Source organism: Dromaius novaehollandiae, chromosome 8 (genome assembly GCF_036370855.1).
Source record: "Dromaius novaehollandiae isolate bDroNov1 chromosome 8, bDroNov1.hap1, whole genome shotgun sequence".
Lineage (NCBI taxonomy): Eukaryota > Metazoa > Chordata > Aves > Casuariiformes > Dromaiidae > Dromaius > Dromaius novaehollandiae.
The window spans coordinates 41193560-41214680 of record NC_088105.1 but is presented as its reverse complement, the minus strand read 5'-3'; the positions used below and the strand labels follow the sequence as shown (position 1 = coordinate 41214680).

At 36.6% G+C, this 21121-nt stretch overlaps 1 protein-coding gene across 4 annotated transcripts; it reads left to right on the top strand.

Moving 5' to 3' along the window:
• The first annotated feature begins 3179 nt into the window (after positions 1-3179).
• On the top strand, positions 3180-19285 carry DEPDC1 (DEP domain containing 1). Of its 4 annotated transcripts, none has more exons than XM_064516348.1 (12): positions 3181-3333; positions 4316-4581; positions 5235-5385; positions 6564-6679; positions 7133-7263; positions 7619-7666; positions 10142-10282; positions 10814-11665; positions 12339-12511; positions 13507-13683; positions 13955-14140; positions 16325-19285. In XM_064516348.1, the coding sequence occupies exons 1-12, from the start codon at positions 3286-3288 to the stop codon at positions 16463-16465; spliced, it is 2430 nt and encodes an 809-aa protein (XP_064372418.1). In that variant the 5' UTR covers positions 3181-3285; the 3' UTR covers positions 16466-19285. The 4 variants fall into 4 exon arrangements, with proteins under 4 accessions (XP_064372419.1, XP_064372418.1, XP_025954283.1 ...); XM_026098498.2 differs by having other exon boundaries at positions 10787-11665; XM_026098499.2 differs by lacking the exon at positions 10814-11665 and having other exon boundaries at positions 3185-3333.
• Positions 19286-21121: the final 1836 nt, after the last annotated feature.

Below are 21121 nucleotides of genomic sequence, written 5' to 3'. Positions count from 1 at the left end.
GATAGGGTTCCCAAGTGAGATTCTTTCTTCTCTCAAATTCTCACATGCATGTTTTTATAATAACCTTCAAAAGCATTCTCCTTTTTCTATTATTCCTTCCACACCAATCCTTCCTAAAAGTGTCTACATTGTCACTATTAAAGTATGGCCATTCCATCTCCAGAAAGCAGCAAATCAGCTGTAACATGCTGTTACATGAAAGCTGGTAAATTCCACAGGCAAATAATTGCTTTTCTAAAAAAAAGTTTTCATTAAAATGAAACAGTGGTAATTCCTGCAGTATTTCTTTAAAACATACTTTTCCCATAGGCACATTCTGACCGGATTAGCTTCTTTTTACCAAAAGTTGTTCTTATAAAGTCTGTACTGCACAGTAAAAAATCCAGCCCTCGCTCCTTAATATCTTCACTAAATAATGCAAAATGGTTTTGGAAAAAACAATTTGCCTAAATGTTTCACCTGGAAACAGAAACAGATGAATTCTCTTATCTTGTTATGTCAAGGACACAATGATAATTTTGCATTAAGGAATCTTCAATACTTTATGTATTGTTATGCTTCTTGTTTGTTTAATTTCACTCAATATCAGGCAGACTTATTTCACCTACCGCAAGTATAGAAGCCATCTCCTTAAAAATAAAATTTAAACAGGCATGCGTGAAAGAGAATAGCAACAGAGCATTACCAAAGGACAGTTCTATAAATCTTCAAAGCACTTCACGAATATTGCACTAAACCTCACTCTGTTTATCTATTGACTGTACTTACACCAGCAAATTCGAAGACTTACATTCACCATCACTGTTACTGACTGTCCCAACAGCAATGTTGTCACAGCTGCTATTACATTTTGTATGCCTTACATTACCTGAGGAAACACGGCGAACAAGATAGATTTTTACTTTGTTGAATGCTGTATCTCTGCATACAGAAAATTCCAGTTCAGCAAAAGGAGACGAGGAAAATCACTTACCTGTGGTAAAGAGAAAGTTGTAAACATAGGGATAACAGACAATCCTGTGGGACCAAATATTGTGTCTGCTTTGGAATGTGGGCACTGATATCTGTATTGTTTTGGACACAAGCCACTGAATTCTCTTTTACTGGAAGTTCAAAGAGTGCAGTCAGTGACTGACTACAGGGCTTCCACACTGAGCCCTGCACAGACTATAGTATAACATCACTTATATTAGAATGAAGATAGACTGCAACGTTTCCCAGACTACTCCAATTACCACTTTCACTGTACTTTCCAGAGATGTCTCTAAAATCTCTTTATTTGATTAAGATACAGTTTCCACTGTGTATTAAATGTATTAAGTCATCTACATGTAGTAGGTTGAATACAAATATATCAAATTCATGTATTAAAAAACAGCCTGCGAAAGGGAGTGTGAGAAGCAATCAATAGTGAAACTGCTGTAGTCATCACTTTCTGTAAGTTTTACTCATGGAGATTGCCCTAAGATAATCAATAAATTGATTTATACTCTTGAACAGGTTTTGAGCTAACATATTAAGGGTCATTGAAAAAATCAATACCACTTTCTATCTTGGCAACCACTCAACATGCAATTTTGTTAGAAAGAAAAACAGAAAGTCAATTGTTAAAATACATAAGTGAAGAGCATCTCTAAAGTTTTTGAATCTAGTGAAATAATCCACACCTTTCTTCTTCTAATCAGATGGAAAACATAAGTGAAATAACACAGGTTCACTGAATTTTGAGTTATTTACTATAATGACTCATAAGTTAACAAATGGTGGCTTATCAACAGGTGCTACAGCTCAAGAGATCTGGTAAAAGTTATTAGGAAGCAACTTTGGCTCCTGCCACTAACTTCTTAAGCATATAAAAGCAGAATAGTTAACAACCACTCAGTGTAGGGGCAGTTGTGTAACCAGTTTCTCCAGTGCTGGTCTGGTCCTGCTGTGGTACATCACCTTGGTTACTGTATGTTTGGTCTTTTCCCTAGGCCACAGGGGTAGGTCTGACTGCTAAATCTACTTGTTAAGTTAATGCACATTTTCTTTTCACACTGACTTTTTTTAAAATTACTTCCTGTAAAGATGTCTAAGGTATTCTTTTGTCTTTACTGATTATAAAAGAAGTTTAGGTGATGAGCCTGAAACATCTGAGCAATGGCTGGCTATGTCAAGATGAGACAAAACACTTCTGAGGTGTTTATAGTCCACAGCTTATAAGCAAATATGCTTAAATCTACAGGTTCTGAGAAAGGGAGAACACTTAGAAGTAACTGAAAGCTATGCTAATTTGTTGTTGGGGAGGGTTGGTTTTGGGGTTTCTTTTCTGGTCTGTCTTTCCCCTCCAGATGCCTGTATCTATAGGAAATTAACAGGACAAAATAGGGTAGTTATGAAAAATGTGCTCTCTTCTGAGAGTAACTTGTGTTTGTGTTCAGGCAGCTGTGCGTGAGCTATGGGCCAGTCTTACTGGACATGAAGCATGCAAGCACCACACTTACCTTCTAGAGAATGTCTGTGAGGATAAGGTCTAAACTGAGTCAAACCATCAAATATACTTTCTTTCTCTTTTCCAAACAACTAATGTGAATTTATCACTCTTGAGAAAATACCATTTTTTAAAAACCTCTGTTTGAGGCAAGTCTGTGACTGTAATATATGCTCATCCTTTTCCTGCCTTCACGCCCACCAGAATGTAAACTATCACAGCCCTGGAGCTGACTAATGCTGCCTACATCTCTACAGCTCCCTGCAACTTCTCAGCTGTATTGCTAAGCTACCAGCTTCAAATAAAGCTGTGTTTACGTAGACTGAAATGCTTTACTGAGACTTCTAGAGGAACAGCTTAGTACAACTACATGTGAAGAAAAATGAATGAATTAAAACGTGAAATTGTAAAGGTCCACAGAACCCTGGAATAGCTTGATGTTGGGCTCTAGAATGGCTAGTTTCAAGAGACTCTGGACAGAGGTGATCGGGTCCTTTTTAAAGGAAAGCTTACATTCGTCTTAAAATACACACTTTTTTTTTTTTTTTTTAAAAAAGCTCACTTTTCTTCTGAGACGTGCTTAAAACGAGAGCCTCGCAGCAGCGCTGTCGGCTCTGCCTGCCGCCACGGCCCCTCCGCCGCTGAGGCGCGACGGTTGGCAGCAGCCTCCCCTCAGCGCGAGGCCAACGGTCGCCGGGGCCGCGCGTCACCCGGCTCGTCCAATCGGCTGGCGCCGCCGGCTCGCGCAGGGAATTCAAACCGCTGTTAGGCGGCGACGGTTGGCCGGGACGGGAGGGGCTCCGCGGAGCGCCATGGAGAGTCGCCCGGCGGCCCCGGGGCCCTACCGCGCCACCCAGCTGGTGAGGACGCCGGAGCTCCGGTGTCGGGGCGGGGGGGGGAACCGGAGGGCGGCTGGCGGTGGGCTGTCACCGCCCGTTGGGCGCCCGGCGGGCTGGCGGCGCGGGGGAGCTCGGCTGCTCTCACAGCACCTGGGTTCCTCGTAGCCTTTCCCTTGGCCTTATAAATAAAATGGAAAGGTGGTAGTGAGACTTCAGGAGTGCAGCTTGGCCCGGTGAATCTCCTGAGTGTCACGTTGCAGGGAAGAATCGAGTAGTAGTTGGGTTTTGGGGGGGTTACCACACTCGCTTTTCCTTGATTTTCGAATTCAGCGTGTGGAAATCTAAACGCTGTGGAGCAAAAGATGTCTTTTACCTTCGGCAAGGCCCTTGCGGTATAACGTGCATGGGCTGCGCAACCTTTGGTGTGGAGAAAGCGTGTGGTGGTGTTACTGCATTAGTCGTTGGAAATCAGACTGCAGCCCTAATAGTAATAGCAGCAGCCCTGAGTGCATTGATTGTGCTGCATCTGACAGCATAATCTATTTTTTGTGGGTGAATACCAAATAAAGGAGCAAAATACATTGAAGTTTGTAGCTGTTGTTGTTTAGGTACTCTGAGTAGTTCCTAAGAGTTATTTCAAACTTGCAGGCTATGGATTGGTTGTACCTCAGTAGACAGAGTTTATGCATGTGATGGACATGTGCACACTGAATCAATAAGATTTGCCATCTTTCTGAAACTTTAACATTATTTTCAGTTGTAAAAGCAGGAGACAAAAACCTAAATATATTTATGTATTTTTTAATCTGAACTTTAAATGTTAAGTATTAATATGGTACCATTAAAATATTTTAGTGTTATATTTAATAATGGTAGTATCAATGTTATTTCTATATTTGTATTATATTGCTGTGTATTAATATTTTTTATATTTAATAAGATTTATTATTATAAACTTCAGATTTTAATCCTCTATTCATTGCTTTTTTTGTTTCCCGTGCAGTGGAATGAAGTTACTAAACATTTCCAAGCAGGGATGCCATTAAGGAAACACAGGCAACATTTCAGAAAACATGGAAGTTGTTTTACTGCATCAGAAGCAATAGACTGGCTTCATGAAGTATTAAAGAATAATAGTAACTTTGGTCCAGAAGTTACTAGGCAACAGACCATTCAGTTATTAAGAAAGTTCCTCAAGAATCATGTAATTGAGGATATAAAAGGAAGATGGGGATCAGAAAATTTAGAAGATAATGGTGGCCTGTACAGGTGTGGTAAAGACGTGCCTGAAATGAAGACTAGTTAACAGACCTCTTTGGGTTGAGAACTTTATTTAAAAATACTAGTACTCGGGTCTCAAAAAGATCTTGCTTTGGGTTGAGCAATGGGCCCCAAATTAATTTTTAGCACAGTTTGACTTACAGACCAGAAATCCTGTATGGTGAGTGCTGTTAGCGTGCTTGTTGTCTGTCCAAGGTTTTCCCTGGCATACGTACTAAATTTAAGGTCTTTGGTGGGGAGCCGAACAGGACTTCTTATAGTAGCTCTGTGCTGTGCTACCACTCCTGTGTTTACTTCATCTCGCGTGTACTTTACAGAAAGTCTAAGTGGGGAAAAAAGCCCACTCTAAACTCTTAAAGGTATTAATGTTCCTCGCTTCTCAGATTGTAGTCTCTGCTGTATAAATACCTGAGTATCTTCACTTTGCCTTTGGAATTGAGAAAAGTAGTCCAAAGCTAATTTACAGTATAACTATGTTAAACAATGTTCTAAAGAAAAATTTTCAGCATTTTTCTTTTTGAATCACTGAACTTCTTCAGAATTTTATGGAGTCATAATGATAGGGTGTGGTTTTGGTTAAATGACTTCTTGTGTTTTTAATATATTCTAAATGCATTTAACATTTCTCCAATTAATTACAGATTTCCTTCAACCTCTCCAGTTAAACCTCTACCAACCTGGTGTCCACCAAAGGAGAACTCGGAAAACTTCTCTAGAGACAAAGAAAAGCTTTTTAAATTGCCACATCTATCCAGGAGAAATCTTAAAAAAACGGAATTACTGGAGTCTCTGGTAATAACTTATGTTTCTTCTTTAACTATGGTTGTCATATTTTCTTTACCCTAAAAAGCAGCCAAAACAAAAGATTAGAAGCAGTCATCTTTTAGTGACACCATTCTCCTTTTTTCATGTCATCTTCCCGTCTAGCTGAAGAAATAATTTGATAGGCTCTCCTAGACAGTGAAATACAGCATTTAAATGGGTACAATAGAAAGATGAAGCTGTATCTTGCAATACAGTGCCTTGATAATATGTGCTGTTTCTCTTCCTGCATGTATAAAGAGAGCTTGAAGTATGAGATATCCAATAACCTGTATATGTTCAGGCAAAATACACATGTGGAAAAATCATAGCAGTTACTGTAACATGAAATTATTGAAACACTGACAGCAAGTGAAAGGGAGCATTTGTGCATCTGACAGATGAAATTAAATACACTCTTAAATGTATATGAAGCTGTTCTCTTGTTCCCAATGTCATACTGGCAATAGGTTTGTTGACAGAGGGTGTTATTAATACTGCCACGCTATCTAAACCCCACACATTGCAATATAGGGCTAATTTTGCATTGGAACGATCTGGGATTATGTGAGTTTTTAATTGTCCTTCAATGCAGAATGATCCCTCCTACATTATTTTAACATACTGGGAGGGCTGGAAGGAGGCGTTCTAGAAATAACCAGAACAATATGTTCTGGTAGAAACTTTAAATATTTTGCATTTAGGGCAAATAAATAAAGGGCACCAATTATATAACTCTTCTGCTAACTTTGCTGAAAAAGAGGGAACGCAAGTGTTTGGACCTTTATTATTATTCTCTTGAGGTGTGTGTGTATGCACGCATACATTGTGAATTTATATTGCAGTACTAAAGGAGGATTCTTGTCTTCCTAATATGTTTGGATTTGACATGTTTTTACTCTTTAAATTGCTTACTTTTTAAAGCGTTTGTTGTTATTTTTCCATATTATCCTTTTTGCTTTAAAATACAGTATGCTTACACTTTAATGCTGAGACTGCTTAAGTTGCTCACTGGATCAAGCTTTGGAATTTAGTATTCTGCAATTGAGTGTTCTGCAAAAATTCATACATAATTGAGAAATTTACTTAATTTTTGAGCTAAGAGGTTCAAATTTATTTTACGTGTATATTTATCATTTATCTAATATGTATATATCGCTCATTTCCAGGAAAACTTAGAAAAAACAAAACCAGATATAGAGGAAAACAAGGAAGGCTCCCTGCACAGAAAGGAAATAAGCCAGGAATATGTACAAGAAATTTGGAGAAATATCATTATGATACAGTAAGTAATAAACTGTGAAGTGTTGTACAAAGTACTTTCTTGTGTATGTGTTCTGTGTCTGTAACGCAGGGATTAAGCTTTTGGACTTGCGAATTTTCCTGAAATTTTTTTAAATAGTTATGTTTTAGGGTGAAAATTTAAACTAAATAGTGCAACGCTTACATATACTTTCTATTATATTTATTAACATTAAGAATGTTGGACTTAGGAAATTTATTGAAGATAATTTTGAAGATGTTGAAGAAGTATATGTTAAGTACCATAGCTACTCGTTTCTTATTGTTTCTTTTGGTGTTTGTCCCAGGGATAAGTGTATTCCCGAGATGTCCTTCTGTGTATGAGAATTTTATTAAACTGAAAGTTCACTTATCAAGTAAATGCTTTTTGAATAGAGGTGGAAATAATTTGTTTTCATTGCAAATTAACAAACATCTGTTCTCTTCCTTCGAACAGTTTGCAAACCATTTTAGGCCTCCCATCTTTGGAAGAAGTTTTGCAGCCAACACAGATAATTCCCGAGTATGTCATATACAATATGACTAACACAAGTAAACATGGTGTTGTTATTTTGCAGAACAAATCAGGTTAGATTTTTTTTTCCTGGTTTTGCTTAAAGTTTCTGTATGATGTAATAATGTCCAACAGTAAATAACTGTACATAAAATCTAAAAGAAATTAATGAAGGTAATAGGTTTCATAGCCTGTCTTTTACGCTTTCTTTTCCAAATTAGAGAACAATTCAGTATATTTTTCTGGAAGGTTTTGTAGGTGTATTACATTCACATTTAGAAGTACACATGTATAGCAGTAATATTTCCTTTAAAAAATTAAATTTAATCTCTTGATGTATTATTTTGTACATGTGTGCCATTATTTATAGTAGTTATTATTAAGTCTTTGTGGTTATGTATAAATAATATACTTATTTATTTATTTTAGAAGACCTCCCTCACTGGGTGTTGTCAGCTATGAAGTGCCTCGCATACTGTAAGTCATGGAATACCTCTTAAGTTCAGAAGCTCATTTTGAGGTTTGAAAGTTAAAAATGCTTGCATTTTAAGATGAACTGTGATATTTCATTTGGGAAATTCGGATAAACCAAATGTCTTGACATACTGAGAAGTGATCAAAGCAATTCATCTCAAATTATTGCATGCAAATGTAACCATAAAGAGTTAACAGACATGAAAGATGTTCTACTTAACGTAATGAGGATCTCAGTCCTTTAGCAGTCTAGCTAATTATTCTGCTTCCAGGTTGCATCTTCTGAATGTGTGTGTGAATTTTTGGCAACATGAAGTTTAGTTTAGTATGAGAAGAGGTGTTAGTGTTCTTTAATCCATGAAATCAATGGGAGAATTCAAGTCTGAAAGCTTTCAGTGGAACCATGCTCTTCCAGTCTATAAAACAGATAATAATTAGATAATCCTTATCTGCTTCCCCACCTTTTTCTCTAAACAGTGTTTGGGAAAAGCTTCTGCTTAAAGCACACTGAGATACCTTTTATAGTTACAGTTTAACAGTAGGGAATGAAGGCCTTAGATGTCTTATGAATCACTACATTCTAGGCTAAGCTGGTTTTTAAAGTCAGACATTTTAGCTGTTAAAAATGAACTTTCATTATCTGCAGAATGTGAGTCAGTCTGTATCCATCTCTTGTTTTGGTATTAACGTGGGAGATAAAGAGGCACTAAACAAAAAGCGGTTGCAGTTTGCAGTGCTGCTGTTTGGTATTCTCTCTGTTTTCCTTCATGTAAAGCTTAGAAAGGTACAATGTTAAATCTTAAATTTCAGAGAAGATTCAGTTGCTTGACATGTCCCTATTATGTGTACTTTTAGCAGCTGCCGTGGGACCCCCAGGAAAGTATGTGCTGTGCAGTAATATAATTAACACAGGCATTTGCACATACCCTCCCCACCACCATCACCAAAAAAAAAAAGGAAAAAAAAGGGGGGAGAGAAGTGAAAATATGTAGGGAATGAATCTAATCAAGTTCAATTTTGGGTAGCTCAGTCCAGTGTGAATTCACTGATGATGAATACAGAGTCCTTCTGTACTTCAGCATGCTGTAGCACATTTGTATGGTTCTAATAGCCTTTCTCCTTTACCTTGCAATTGATTTTTATGAAATTTGACAGAAAGTCATTGAGGCTTCCTTTGTCAGATGTGTTTGTGTTACAAACGCATGCAGATCATAATTACATAAGCTTTGCATCTTTACGAAACCAGTTTAGAAAAGGTTCTGGGGAGGTAGAGGATAGTGTGGATTTTTTTTTTTTCAACAGAACAGTTTATCTGAATGGCTAACAGGATGCACAAGAGCTAGAATTAGTGCCTCTCAAATGAGATCTGAGATGATGAGCTCTTTTTATATTTGTGCTTGCCCTGCTATTTAACAATTTTGCCCCTGTCCCTGGCAATCTCCATTGCCTCCAATAAAAGCTATACTGAGTGTGACATAGTGGGATGGTGTGTGTATACACCTGCATATATTTCTCGCTATTCAGTAGCAGCTGTGGTAGCAATCCATGTAGGGTTAGAGTGGCTTCGGAAGTTCAGTTTGCAGATACGCTCTTGTGAAAATTACCTTCTTCAACTGTCAAAAACCATAGAGGCTCTTACATGAAGAGTGCCATTAGGAAAAGCAGGGCAGGAAAGAGCATGGTGAGTAAGATTTAAATCAAAGTAGAAAATATGGTTGAGCACTCACTGATAAGCATTTAAATACATTAATCCCCACATAAGTCATGTATTTAGAATTAATAGGCCTTTGTAATCCTGAATTGTATTCATGTATTGAAAATGGAGAACGAGCTTTTTTTTGAATTGTCAATATGTTTTTCAATTTTGACTGAATTAGTTCAAGTGGAGATTTTATCTCCGCATTTGCGAGCTATATGGTAGCCAATGATTAAAACAAAAGTCACTTTGCACAGTGGAAACTAAAAATACTTACATTTGAGGGGAGAAAATACTGTTCTACTGTATTTTTAGCTATTTTTTTGTAGTACATGCTAATGTGATTATGGTTATAGAGTTAGAAAGTTTGTTTGATTTGATCAATGTTTAATTAAAACCCCTATCTTCTAATTCCTCAGAATTTACTTCATAAGGCAGCTTATTTCATTTGTATGTGTTATCTTGGTGGTGTATAACAAAATGCTAAAAGTTTGTGATTATTTTGATGAGGATGTATAAAGGGCATAAATGAGTTTTCATTTATTTTACTGCTATGGAAGAGCTTGTTGAGCACAACTCCTCAGTGGCTACAGAGAATATTTTACATTTTTTCTACTTATAAGTGGTACAGTGCTAAACTAAAAACAAAATATTTGTATACTGCTGACATTCTTGTAAAATACAGTCATCCTACAAAAAATAAACTTCTGATGTTACTTTTTTATAATATGGAATTGTGAGAATAAATACTTTTGTGAATTTTCTTTCTTCATCTCTTTTAGGGCCTAGAAATAATGACATGAGCCAACCAACTTACAGTGGGTTTGAACGAGATGTATTCAGAACAGTTGCTGATTACTTTCTCGGTCTCCCTGAACCGTTACTTACTTTTGAGTACTATGAACTTTTTGTAAATATTTTAGGTATGTATGAATTTAGAAATAGCCAGTGTAAACTATAAGTATATATCAATTGGGGAAACAAATCTGTAATTCAAAGCTGAACTTGACCCCTAATCCGTATGGCAGCTTCAATCAAAGGAAGATCACTAATGCTGTCATTCTGTGTTACAATATTAATTGAAATGTAGTTACATCTCCTGATAGCCGATATAAATTGCTGTCTGATCTAACACTGAATATGCAATAGCTGTAAGTTAGAAGTATGTGGTCATCTCTGTCTGTTCCTCCCTATTGCACTGTATTAACTTTCTTTAATCCTGCATGTGTGTTGTGATGGTTGCAATTACCTTGTTAAACTGCTTCTGGACCGAGCTAAATTTTTCTTAGGTTTTTACTAACCAAGTGAACGATAGATTAGTGTCTTATATTTGTTGACTTCTCTGTTCGCTTAGCAACTTCATTCCTTTCTGAACTTGTTCATTTTCATATCACTTGCATCTTAATTTATATTTCATTTTCTGATAGTTATGTGTGGCTACATCACAATTCCAGATATATGCAGTGGAAAACATTCTGTCCAAGATGAGACATGTAATCCACAACCTTCAAAAATTCTTCACTTGAACTCTTTCAAGTCAACTGAATGTCTTCTTCTAAGCCTACTTCGCAAAGACCCCGAGAAAAAAAAGAAAGAATATGAAACTTCGAGGAAGTCTTTTCCAGAAGAGCTAACTGTTCAGAAGGGATGTGCAAAGAAATTGTATCCACATAAATTGACATGTAAACCAGGCAGTGTTGATAATCTAATAGGAGGAAGTTGTCAAAATCTTTCTGGTTTAAAGAATGAGCAGGATGTACCCCTAAAATTTAGGACGAGATGTTACTCTTTGGAAAGAATTGGAGATGCTACCTCCAGCTTATGTAATAAAGGAGAATCAAATTCCTTCAGGCAGACTGGTGTGAACATAGTCCTGGGCACTAGAAATGAAAACCAACCACTACCCTATGAATATAAAAATAAATCTATGTTGGAACTTGGTTTTGATAATATGTATCAAAAACAAACTTGTGGTATCAAGAGAGTGTCTGCATCAACTATTCAGGATAAAGAGCTATTTAATGAAAATCACAGATTAAAGCAAATATGCAGGTCTCGAAGTTTACTTGTGAAAAGAAACTCCAAAAGTTGTGCTAGCATTAACATACCAGTTGCTGAAATCACTGTAAAACCACAGTCTGGACTTTGTGGGCAAAGAAATCCAAGTACCTCTGGTGTGGCTACTTCAATGGAGATCAAGACTGAGGTTTCTGATATCACCATCAATAAAAGACTCTGCAAGAGTACCGTAGAACTTTCAGAATATTCTTGCACTCATGATACTTATGTGTTGGCTGGCACGCAAAGTAAGATGGCTTTCTAAAGCATGTTGTATTGGCTTATTGTGTTGACTAACTAATCTGCTTTCTTGCTCTCTTTGACACTTACTAGGTTTTTTAATATCCCTATAGCACAATTTGTATTTAAGGAGGGGAAAAAAAAAACCTTCAGGTTGTTTATGAAGTTACACTTTCTAAAGCCAGACTTTCATACCTCTCCTAACAAATATTAGCATGTACTGTCTTTGGATTCTTGTCTGTGCTGTGTCAGTAATTCACTTTTCCATTCAGGTAAGTGATAGTATGACCTAAATACTGTCTACCACTGAGGAAGGGGAATATACACAGACTTGCCTATTGTAGAGATCTTTTTACAGTCTTTGAAATGCATTTTCTGGCTAATACTTTCTGGAGTAACATTAGTGTTATTCCTGAATTATATTATTATAATATGATAACATTATATATTATACGTAATTGTACCAGCAGTTTATCATCAAAGTGAGTTGAAGATGACCATTCAAAAAGAAAAGGCCACCTAACATTTTGATGTACTTATGTCACCATTAATTGCTGTGAAACAGATTGTCTCCATTGCGGGGGGGGGAGGGGGGAGAGAATTCTCTTATTGAGGTAAAAATGTTCTGAAAATTGCATTAAATCTTAATGATAGCTGTCTTTCTTTACGATGAACTTGTAGATCTCCTTCAGCCTCATTTAGAAAGGATTGCTATTGAAGCACTACAGATATGCTGTTTATTGCTTCCACCTCCAAATCGTAGAAAGATGCAGCTCCTGATGCGTATGATCTCTCGGATCAGTGAAAATGTTGATATGCCACGACTGCATGATGCAATGGGCACACGTTCTTTGGTAAGGAAAGTCTTTCTAAGAGAATCATTAGGTGCAGCGTGCCTGTTATTTTATGAATACTGCTGAAAAAATGCTAAGAGTACTAGTAGTATTCTGAACTTTAGGTTCTTGTCCTGTTGCAGTACACCTAATGATTAATGGACAGACCTTTTGTCTTTGGAATACTTAGTGCTTGCTTCAAGGAAGAGTCAAGAAAAGAAAATCTGACTTAACATATTTAAAATATTGATGTTGGTTTTGTTTACTTTTGGGAAGAGAAAGGGAATAAATCTTTAAAAGAATGCAAATGATCGTTTAGTCTGATTTCTTGCCCAGTTACCAGCGTAATTTAACTTAGTGTCAGTGGAAGATATTTCTTGGGATAAACATTTGTGTTATGACAGGAACAGTTCTAGAAAAGAAGGAAGTCTTTCTACCTGATAGGTTTAAAGACTAATTTTAGGTCTGAAGTTAGGCTTTCATTGGAAGGACTAAAGATTCTTGCAATATTTGCACCAAATAAGATTAGATAAAAGAACAAAGTACCTGCACATGCTAATTAAAGAAAGCCAACTGAAAGCTTTAAAACTGTGACAGCTTTGAAAAAGTATTTAAAGGTGGTTCTTGGTGTGCGTTAAATTTTGTTTAGGCCGGCTCTGCAGGTCTGTTTTGTCTCACTTTTCTCTCAAGGCTGTTAATTGAAGATGTAATTGAAGATGATTTTTCTACAAAGAAGACTTTTTCTTCCCATTTCTCTTTAAAATACATATTTCTCAATTGAAGGTACTATTCAGTACCCCCCCCCCCCAAAAAAAAAAAGCACAAATCTAACTTTAAAAGAAAAACTTCTTTATTTCAGGTAGGGGGGGAGTTTTCCCCCGTCTCTTAACCGATGGTGCAGGCAAGAGATACTGCAGTGAAAGTTGGTATTGGAGGCTTCATTGTGAAACTCTGTAGACTGGGAAGAAGGAAAATCCTTCAACTGCACATACTAATGATCTGCTAAACAATTCCAGATGATACAGACTTTTTCTCGATGTGTGTTATGCTGTGCAGAAGAAGTAGATCTTGATGAGCTACTTTCTACACGGTTGGTTTCATTTCTAATGGACCATCAACAAGAAGTATTTAAAGTACCAACTTACCTGCAGGTTGCAGTGCAAGATCACATAGAATATATGAAGATGGCCCAGGTTGGTGTTATGAAGTACTTTTGCTAATTGCAGAATATTTGTTACTTATTAATGTGGGATGGGAAAACTGCAAATAAAACCATGGTATTTAAAATTCAAACTTTTATTAAGCTTACTGATGTAATTGTTGGTGTTAGCTACATTATAATATATTACAATTTATAGTGTCATTGTAAGCTAATGTTCTTGGGTGTTAATAAAGTGGCATCCTCTTGAAATAGTATGTAATCATTTGAATACACGTAGACCTCTTGTTTGATTTTTGTTTCAGTGCAAATATCCAAGGGAAGAAATTTGTGCTATATTGCCCACATATTCATACTGTAAACAAATAACTCCTCAGGAGTTTGAAGAACAAAAGGTGTCTACCTCTCAAGCTGCAGTGGCAGAACTCTTGGAGAACATTATCAAAGATAAGAACTTGTCTCTAAAAGACAAAAAGAAGAAGTTAAAACAGGTAAGAAACTTGGTGGATGTTTAATCTATTTCTGAGAACATTCTTGTGGAGGAAAGAGCTGATGAATTTAATCACCAGACCCTGGCACACAGCATGAACAGACTGCATAGAAAGAAATGCTTGTTTGATAGAAGACAGGTGAATCTACTTTAAGTTTAATGTCTTTGTGATTGCATCTTCTGATTACTTTTTTTAAAGACTGTGTCAAATACAGTGTTTGATACTGCCTAATAGCTGTGGTGTCCAAACAAACAATAGTTTAGGAACACAGTATAAAATCATTGTAAGATCCTACTAAATAGCGTGTAATAGAAATTGAATATTGTTCTTTGCAGCGTAGTAGCTATACAAGCTACCAGTAAAATGCCATGGGTAGGGTTAAAATCAATAGGAGACAAAAAGTAGTGACTTTTCTCTTTCAGAGTTCAAGCTCCATCTGTTTACAACTTTGAAGCATTCTTTTCCATGGAATTGGCTTTGTTTTATAACATGAATATTGCTCAAGATTATCTAGTACTTTTGTGGCACACTAACATATTGCCTAAATAGTAAGGCTAAAATGCAACAATTCTGGCAGGATTTAACGCTGGAGGAATTTTTTTTTTTTCTTTTTCAGAAAATTTTTGGCAAGTACGTCTGACCAATGGAGTAACATTGTACTTGTCCTAGAATCTCTTAAGCAAGTCTTGTGACTCAAATTTGAAAAAGCAGCTTTTCAAAGCTTGCACGTTTTTCCTCTTTCTCTCACTCCCTCTCTCTCTCTTGCCACCCTCCCCCTTTTTTTAAGGCCCCATCTCCAGCTTCTGCAAGAATTTTTTTTTTTAATATGTTGTGAAAACTTCTGGAGTTTGGTCACATAAGCAAAAGTCCAGTCTTCCATATTTAAGTTCATTAAAATTTCCTGCATGAAAGGAAGAGTAGTTAATTACAATAGATTAAAACTTTTGATTAAATAAGCAGTAAGAAGTGGTGTACAGCAGCCCTTTAAGCAAGGGAAGCAGGGGGGAAGGAAATAAACTAAAATCCTCTAATAGTAAAACTTGAAATATGTACTTAAACTTTTAGCGAGTCCCCACCAAAATCCAGAAGCCTTGCATCTGACTTGCTGCTCATACTGTAATATCAGTAGAGGTGGATTTTTTTGTTTTTTAACTTGTGGAACTACCCTTGTTACAGTCTTACATTTGTGCTGGGATAACTAGCAGCAATCACAACTTTTATAAGTAATTATTCTGTATTGGTACTTTCAGTTGGGGAAAGCTACACACATGCCACTTCCTAGAGGGATAGATCCAAGTTATGTCAACACCAACATTACAAATGATGTCTTTTTCAGTAGGTTGAATCAATCAACAGAAAGCTCTTCCTGATGCGTAGATATATGTACCATTATTCTTTCCTTCCTGAGGCCTTACTTTTTTTTTTTTTAATGCATCTGGCTCCAGAGACATGCTTTTGACATCTTGTCTTAAGTTGTGTTATCTGTGGGGGATTGAAAAATTCTCCCTTGGTTAAGTAGTAAGCTTTTCTGAAAGAGTATCTTTAAATCTCCTCAATCTTAACTTCCATTTAGGTAGAAAGTATTCATCATTGTGATTCTTCAATGACAGCTTTCCAAGTGTAAATAGAACATGTACCAGTGCTGGCTGGATAGAGTGGCTTTAAATGGGCAACTACCGTGCCCCTCTTGGAGAGGGACAATTAATCATACTGTTTAGAATTAAACAGACAGTGACAGAAGTGATAAGCAGCATTGCCCATCAGCTGAAAAGCACTGCAGTGTCATGAGCAACTGCAGACTGTCATTTCAAATGGTGATAAAGGCAATTAGTTAATCGTTTGAGACCAGTAGAGTTTTTGCTTATAGCGCTATTCCAGTCACAATATTAGAGTCCTTGGGAAGAAAATGAGATGAGAAACTTTTCCCATTTCAACAGAAGATAAAGTGTCTGGTAAAAAGTCCATTTCATTACTTGTTTATGAATTGCAAATGCATATGCGCAAGGTGGCCTTTTCTTGTGTCAAGTGTCACAGCAGATTTATTTTATATGCTGATAGTTTTGCTCCTCCTGCTCATGGGTATCTGCTCAAGGTCATTCGTTCTCAAGTCCTGCATGTTTTTTTTTCTTTTTGTTTTTTTAATGGAGTCTGATCTAATAATTTTTTTGATTGTGTGTTTTCTAGTTTCAGAAGGAATATCCCCTGATCTACAGGAACAGATTTCCAACTACAGAAAATGAGGCAATGCTATTTGAGAGCAAACCTACCATCAAACAACCAATGCTTAGCCTAAGAAAACCAAAATTTCGTAGCCTAAGATACTAATTTAACCACATTTCAGCCACATATTTATTTAACGGTTGAATGAATGGTTTACCAAAGAGCAATGGCTATGGAAATTTGATGGTGGTTGTGTGTGGAAGGAATTGAAGGAATAAATGTTTACATGGACGCTATGTTGAAAGGTGCCAAAATAACACTTTTCTGGAGATAACTTTTTAAATGACTACAGAGAGAAATATTTATATGTTTACAAATTATTCAATATATTGTTCTTCAGTAAAATAAATGTGAAAATAAGCTTGAAGCTATTAGTAACCAAAAATTTATATATGGTTTTCATATGGAAAACTAATGGTATGCATATAGCAGTAACTTTTTAAATGTTTTTTCTGGAATTTATGTCATATAATTATAGTTTGGGCAGTTTTTTAATTGTCCGTATGTCCTTGATAAGTGCCTTCCCTGAGTTCTCAAAATACTTGTCTTCAAAGAAAACAATGTTCTTTGAGGTTGGAACTAATTAAAAAGTTGGCTCTGTTGTTTCCAAGGGAGCCAGAAATCACCGTATATACATGATTGTCTGACTCTATAAAACATTTATGTTCATCTCATCTGTAAAGCTGACTCTTAAATATTTGTATATTTATTCCTATTAAGCGTTTGGCATATTTCTGACCTTGTATGGAAAACTGATTTCAGATCTGTTGATATGCTTCTTGAACCACATAAGGTAGGGGATAGATGATATGCGAAGTGACAATGAACAGAATCAGAATAGATTGAACTTCAGTGTTTTGTTTCTAGAGTTAGCCGTTCGCTTATTAATTTCGATGGGACCAGGACTGCCTCACAAGAATGTGAATCTGGATGAGTACTTCTCTGAGAGGACAGTTCAGAACAAGTGCTTTCACGGTTGAGGTCTCAGTTTAATATTTAGTCAAGTGTGCTTCAGGCAACAAATTAAAAAGTCACAATTGGTGAATGATGTTGAAGTGTTCAGTGGTGAGCTTGAGAAATGGATGCTTTTCTTCCCCCAAATTTCAATCGTTCCAAAATGAAGCCTGAAATCCCTCCGTTTTCCCAAGTTGTTCTATTTTAATTTTTGCCGCCTTTGCCTATTTTCTTTACGTTAGACTCTAAGACGGAAGAATTTGCGCAACTGGCAGCATGGGGGTAAAACCTGGGCAGTTAACAGGAAAAGGATTTGCATTAAATTTTCTTTAGAATTCCTGCAACATAGTTGAAACAGTGCAGTATAGCAAAAAGTTCCATGAACCTTTTAAGGATTCAATGGAACATTCTTTACATTAAAAGTCTTGTCACTTTGGAAAGATGTAATCTGTAACTATTGTCAGCTAACATACCCAAAATGAACTCCAGCATGAGATCTACAGATACTGCTGCTTCTAACCTGGAAAAATGATTATTATGTGCTGGAATAATGTCAAATTGTGTGGATTTTAAGGTTTTTATAGAAAATGTCCTGCAGTTAGGATGACTAATGGATCTGTTTCTCAGTCCAATCACAACTCTCTCATCGCGTTATCATCTGAGTCCAATGAGAATGTGACGACATAGGGTTAAAAACAGTGCTGGCAATGGTGTAGCTCTGTCTGTGGGCAGTTAGAGAGTAGGAGAGGTTAGCTGATAAGTAATCCAGCTGAGTTGACTAAATTAATTTGTTATAGTGCAGCTAAAGATTCTTGGAGGGAATGGGGCCATCATGTGAAATACAATTTCTATAGATGCTGTTGTTTATATCCAGTAGTTTGGTATATTCCAATCCTGTGCCAAAATTACTGCTTAATAGTAAGGTACAGCAAACATGTCTGTTGTGTAAATGTTGGTTGTGCTCGGTTTTCTTTCATCCATACAGATGCAATTCATTGTCTTGAATGTTAGCTCTTTGCATGTTGCTGTACTTGAGGCTTTCATATTTGTCTGTTCACTTGATTTTTCAGGCAGATGGATTTTTTTGCTATAAATGGACCCCAAAAGTTTTAGCCTAAAGCGGTGTTCGCTAATGCTGTTTTTCCCTACACAGCTCCAGTTTTGTGGATTTCTTATTCTTAATCGTGTGTGAAGAAAGTGATGTAAAATATCGAGTTAGTCTTAGGTTAGCTTTATGGGGGATTTCTGTGCAGAAATTCATTTCCAGGTAACCAGAGTATATCTGTCAGGATATATATTTTGCAATACATAATTTTGTTCTTTTTTATATGAGAAGGCGGCTTTCTAAATGAGACACCAAGATAAGCCCAGTTTCAGCCAATATTCATAATAAATGCTTTAACGACCTGTAGATATCATTGCGCTAACATAGTAGGGACAAATTTTCATCTGATAGTCACCTACCATAATGCCTATAGTCAACTACTTTTACAAATCTGGTACCTACTCTAATTATTTGCATCTTGTTAAGCATTGCATAAATGCTATATTTATTTATGTGTTCCAGTTAAGCAACTTATTAGGTTAGCAGCTCACATTTCTCAGGATTTAGCTTTCAAAGGACTGTTCTCATTAATCAGAGTTCTTGACCCATGTTATTTAATATGGCTTTCTAAGGTCTTAACAGAAACTTAATAAAAACTTGAATAACTAGACCATTTGACTAGCAGTGGAACAATTAAAACATTCCAAATAAATGACAGGTACAAATTTCATTTTAATCTTAAACTTTCTTTTGAGCCGTCATTTTTCTCCTCAGTGTGAATGTCTACTTCAAACTTTATAAACTTTAAGTATTGAAAAAAATGAAACTCTTTATGGGGTGTTGTTCATCAGATGTGAATTCCTGGTTATTTGTAATCTACCAGTTGTGTACAACATGGTAATAAACTATCCGTTCTTTGAAGCATAGTTATGTTCTGAAAACTGACATTGTAAAATGGTTTCATCATTGTCTTATACTGAGTTGAGAGGAAAAGTTATATTGCAGTCTAGCACTGAACCATGGATACCACCAGTAAAGGTTATATCCCAGGGATTTAAGCCATGATTATATTGGACTTCAGTCCCCTTTCTCTCTCTTTATTCTGAAATGGTAGGGTGAAGTGGACAGAGGATTAGAAGCTGACCATTTATAGAAGACTGCGTGTGTGTGTGTGTGTGTGTGTATAGACATGCGTGCACGCACACACAGCTTTTCTAAACCACTTATGTGAGAATTAAGTTCGTATAAACTTGTTTAGATTTTTAAAGACTTTGTTGTTGTTTGAGTATTTTAGTTCACTTGAAATCGGTTCTATTTAAAAGACATGTTCAGCTGAAATGTGACACTGAATGCTGGTTAGCTCTCATAAATATGGTTTTAGGCAAATCAGGAACTCTATTCACTTGGTCTGTTGCTCACTCAGGTGCACTGTCATGGCAAGATATTTTGATTTTGAATGTGCACTTACCATCTTGTATACAGAGATCCTAAGCTGTCTTCTCTTCTGCAGTTTTGCACTCTTCTGATGTGTTTTTGCACCATTTGTGATCTCTGTCTGCAATAGCTCTTGGTCTGTTGGCAGTTGGAGGTAAATAAATTGTGGCCTCCCTTTCCTACATAAAAAGGCTGTTACTTGTTACTTGAGATGCTGTCACTTGTGCTTGACAGCCAGATTTCACACAATTGGTTTCAATGACAACTCATTTTTAGTTGTATTACTCAAAACAAAGAGCAGTCTTATAATCTGTTGGTAGTTTACATGCTTCTATGCTGTTCTTGCTGTTAACATCAAACAAAACGTAAAAGATACCAGGTCTAGTTTTGGTTGATATGCAGCAGCACCTGGTGATTCCAGGAAAGGAACTGATGTATGGCAATCAAGAGGTTACGTGGATAAAATATTGATGGCAAATCTCAGCACTGAGTCGTGATGCAACTGTGTAGACCAAATTCAACTGCACATGGGCAGCAGACTAACAGAAGTGGCAAAATTAAGACCTTAAGGGGAGGTGGCAAAGACTCAAAAGTACTTTCTGCCTCTTCAAAAACTGGACGGAAGGAAGCCGACTTTCCACTTGATCTTTGTAACACCAGATCTAACCTGGGGGCTGGTTAATGTCTTATTTTCTCCTTTCACCTTTGTTTTGGTCACTGGAGGCCCAGTTTCTATTTGCGTGGGAGCTTCTACTTTGCTTAGGAAGGTACATTATAAAGTGTCTTCATCCTGTATGATGGGTTAGAAGTGAGAGGGACAGTGTTCTCCCTGCTCTTGTTAATCTTTGAAATGAATCTTTACAGTGCCATTGTTTTCATACATGTCTGCTATTAACAGGTAATTTGTTAGTGATCGGGCTATGCTCTGACAGCAGTTGCTGTGCTGTATATAAAACACAAGGATAAAGTTTATTCATGTCCTTCTGAAAAAGTGTAACCTTCGTCTCTCCCAAAAGACAACAATGAAAGAAGATGCAGTAGAAAACTGAGACTTCAAAGATAAAGCAGAACAGGAGATTTCAGGTGATGGTCCAGAAGCAGAGCCTTGATTCCAGCTCATAAGCTCTGTAGTAGCTGTGTGAACTAGACTCTGTTAACATCTGATGTAAAAATATTACTGTATGTACATGTGATTTAGTCTTAAGAAATCTGCCTAATGTAACAAGTAGAAATACCAGCATGTGCTACTGTATTGCAATGAGCACTGAAGTAAAAGAAATGGAAGGAGAGGGGGAACCATGGCCATAGACAGCAATTTATAGCAATAG

Coding starts and splice junctions, on each gene's coding strand:
- DEPDC1 (XM_026098498.2), top strand. CDS start 3,286: ATGGAGAGTCGCCCGGCGGCCCCGGGGCCCTACCGCGCCACCCAGCTG. Junction 7,667..10,141: donor TATGAAGTGCCTCGCATACT/GTAAGTCATGGA, acceptor CATCTCTTTTAG/GGCCTAGAAATAATGACATG. Junction 14,141..16,324: donor AAAAGAAGAAGTTAAAACAG/GTAAGAAACTTG, acceptor TGTGTTTTCTAG/TTTCAGAAGGAATATCCCCT.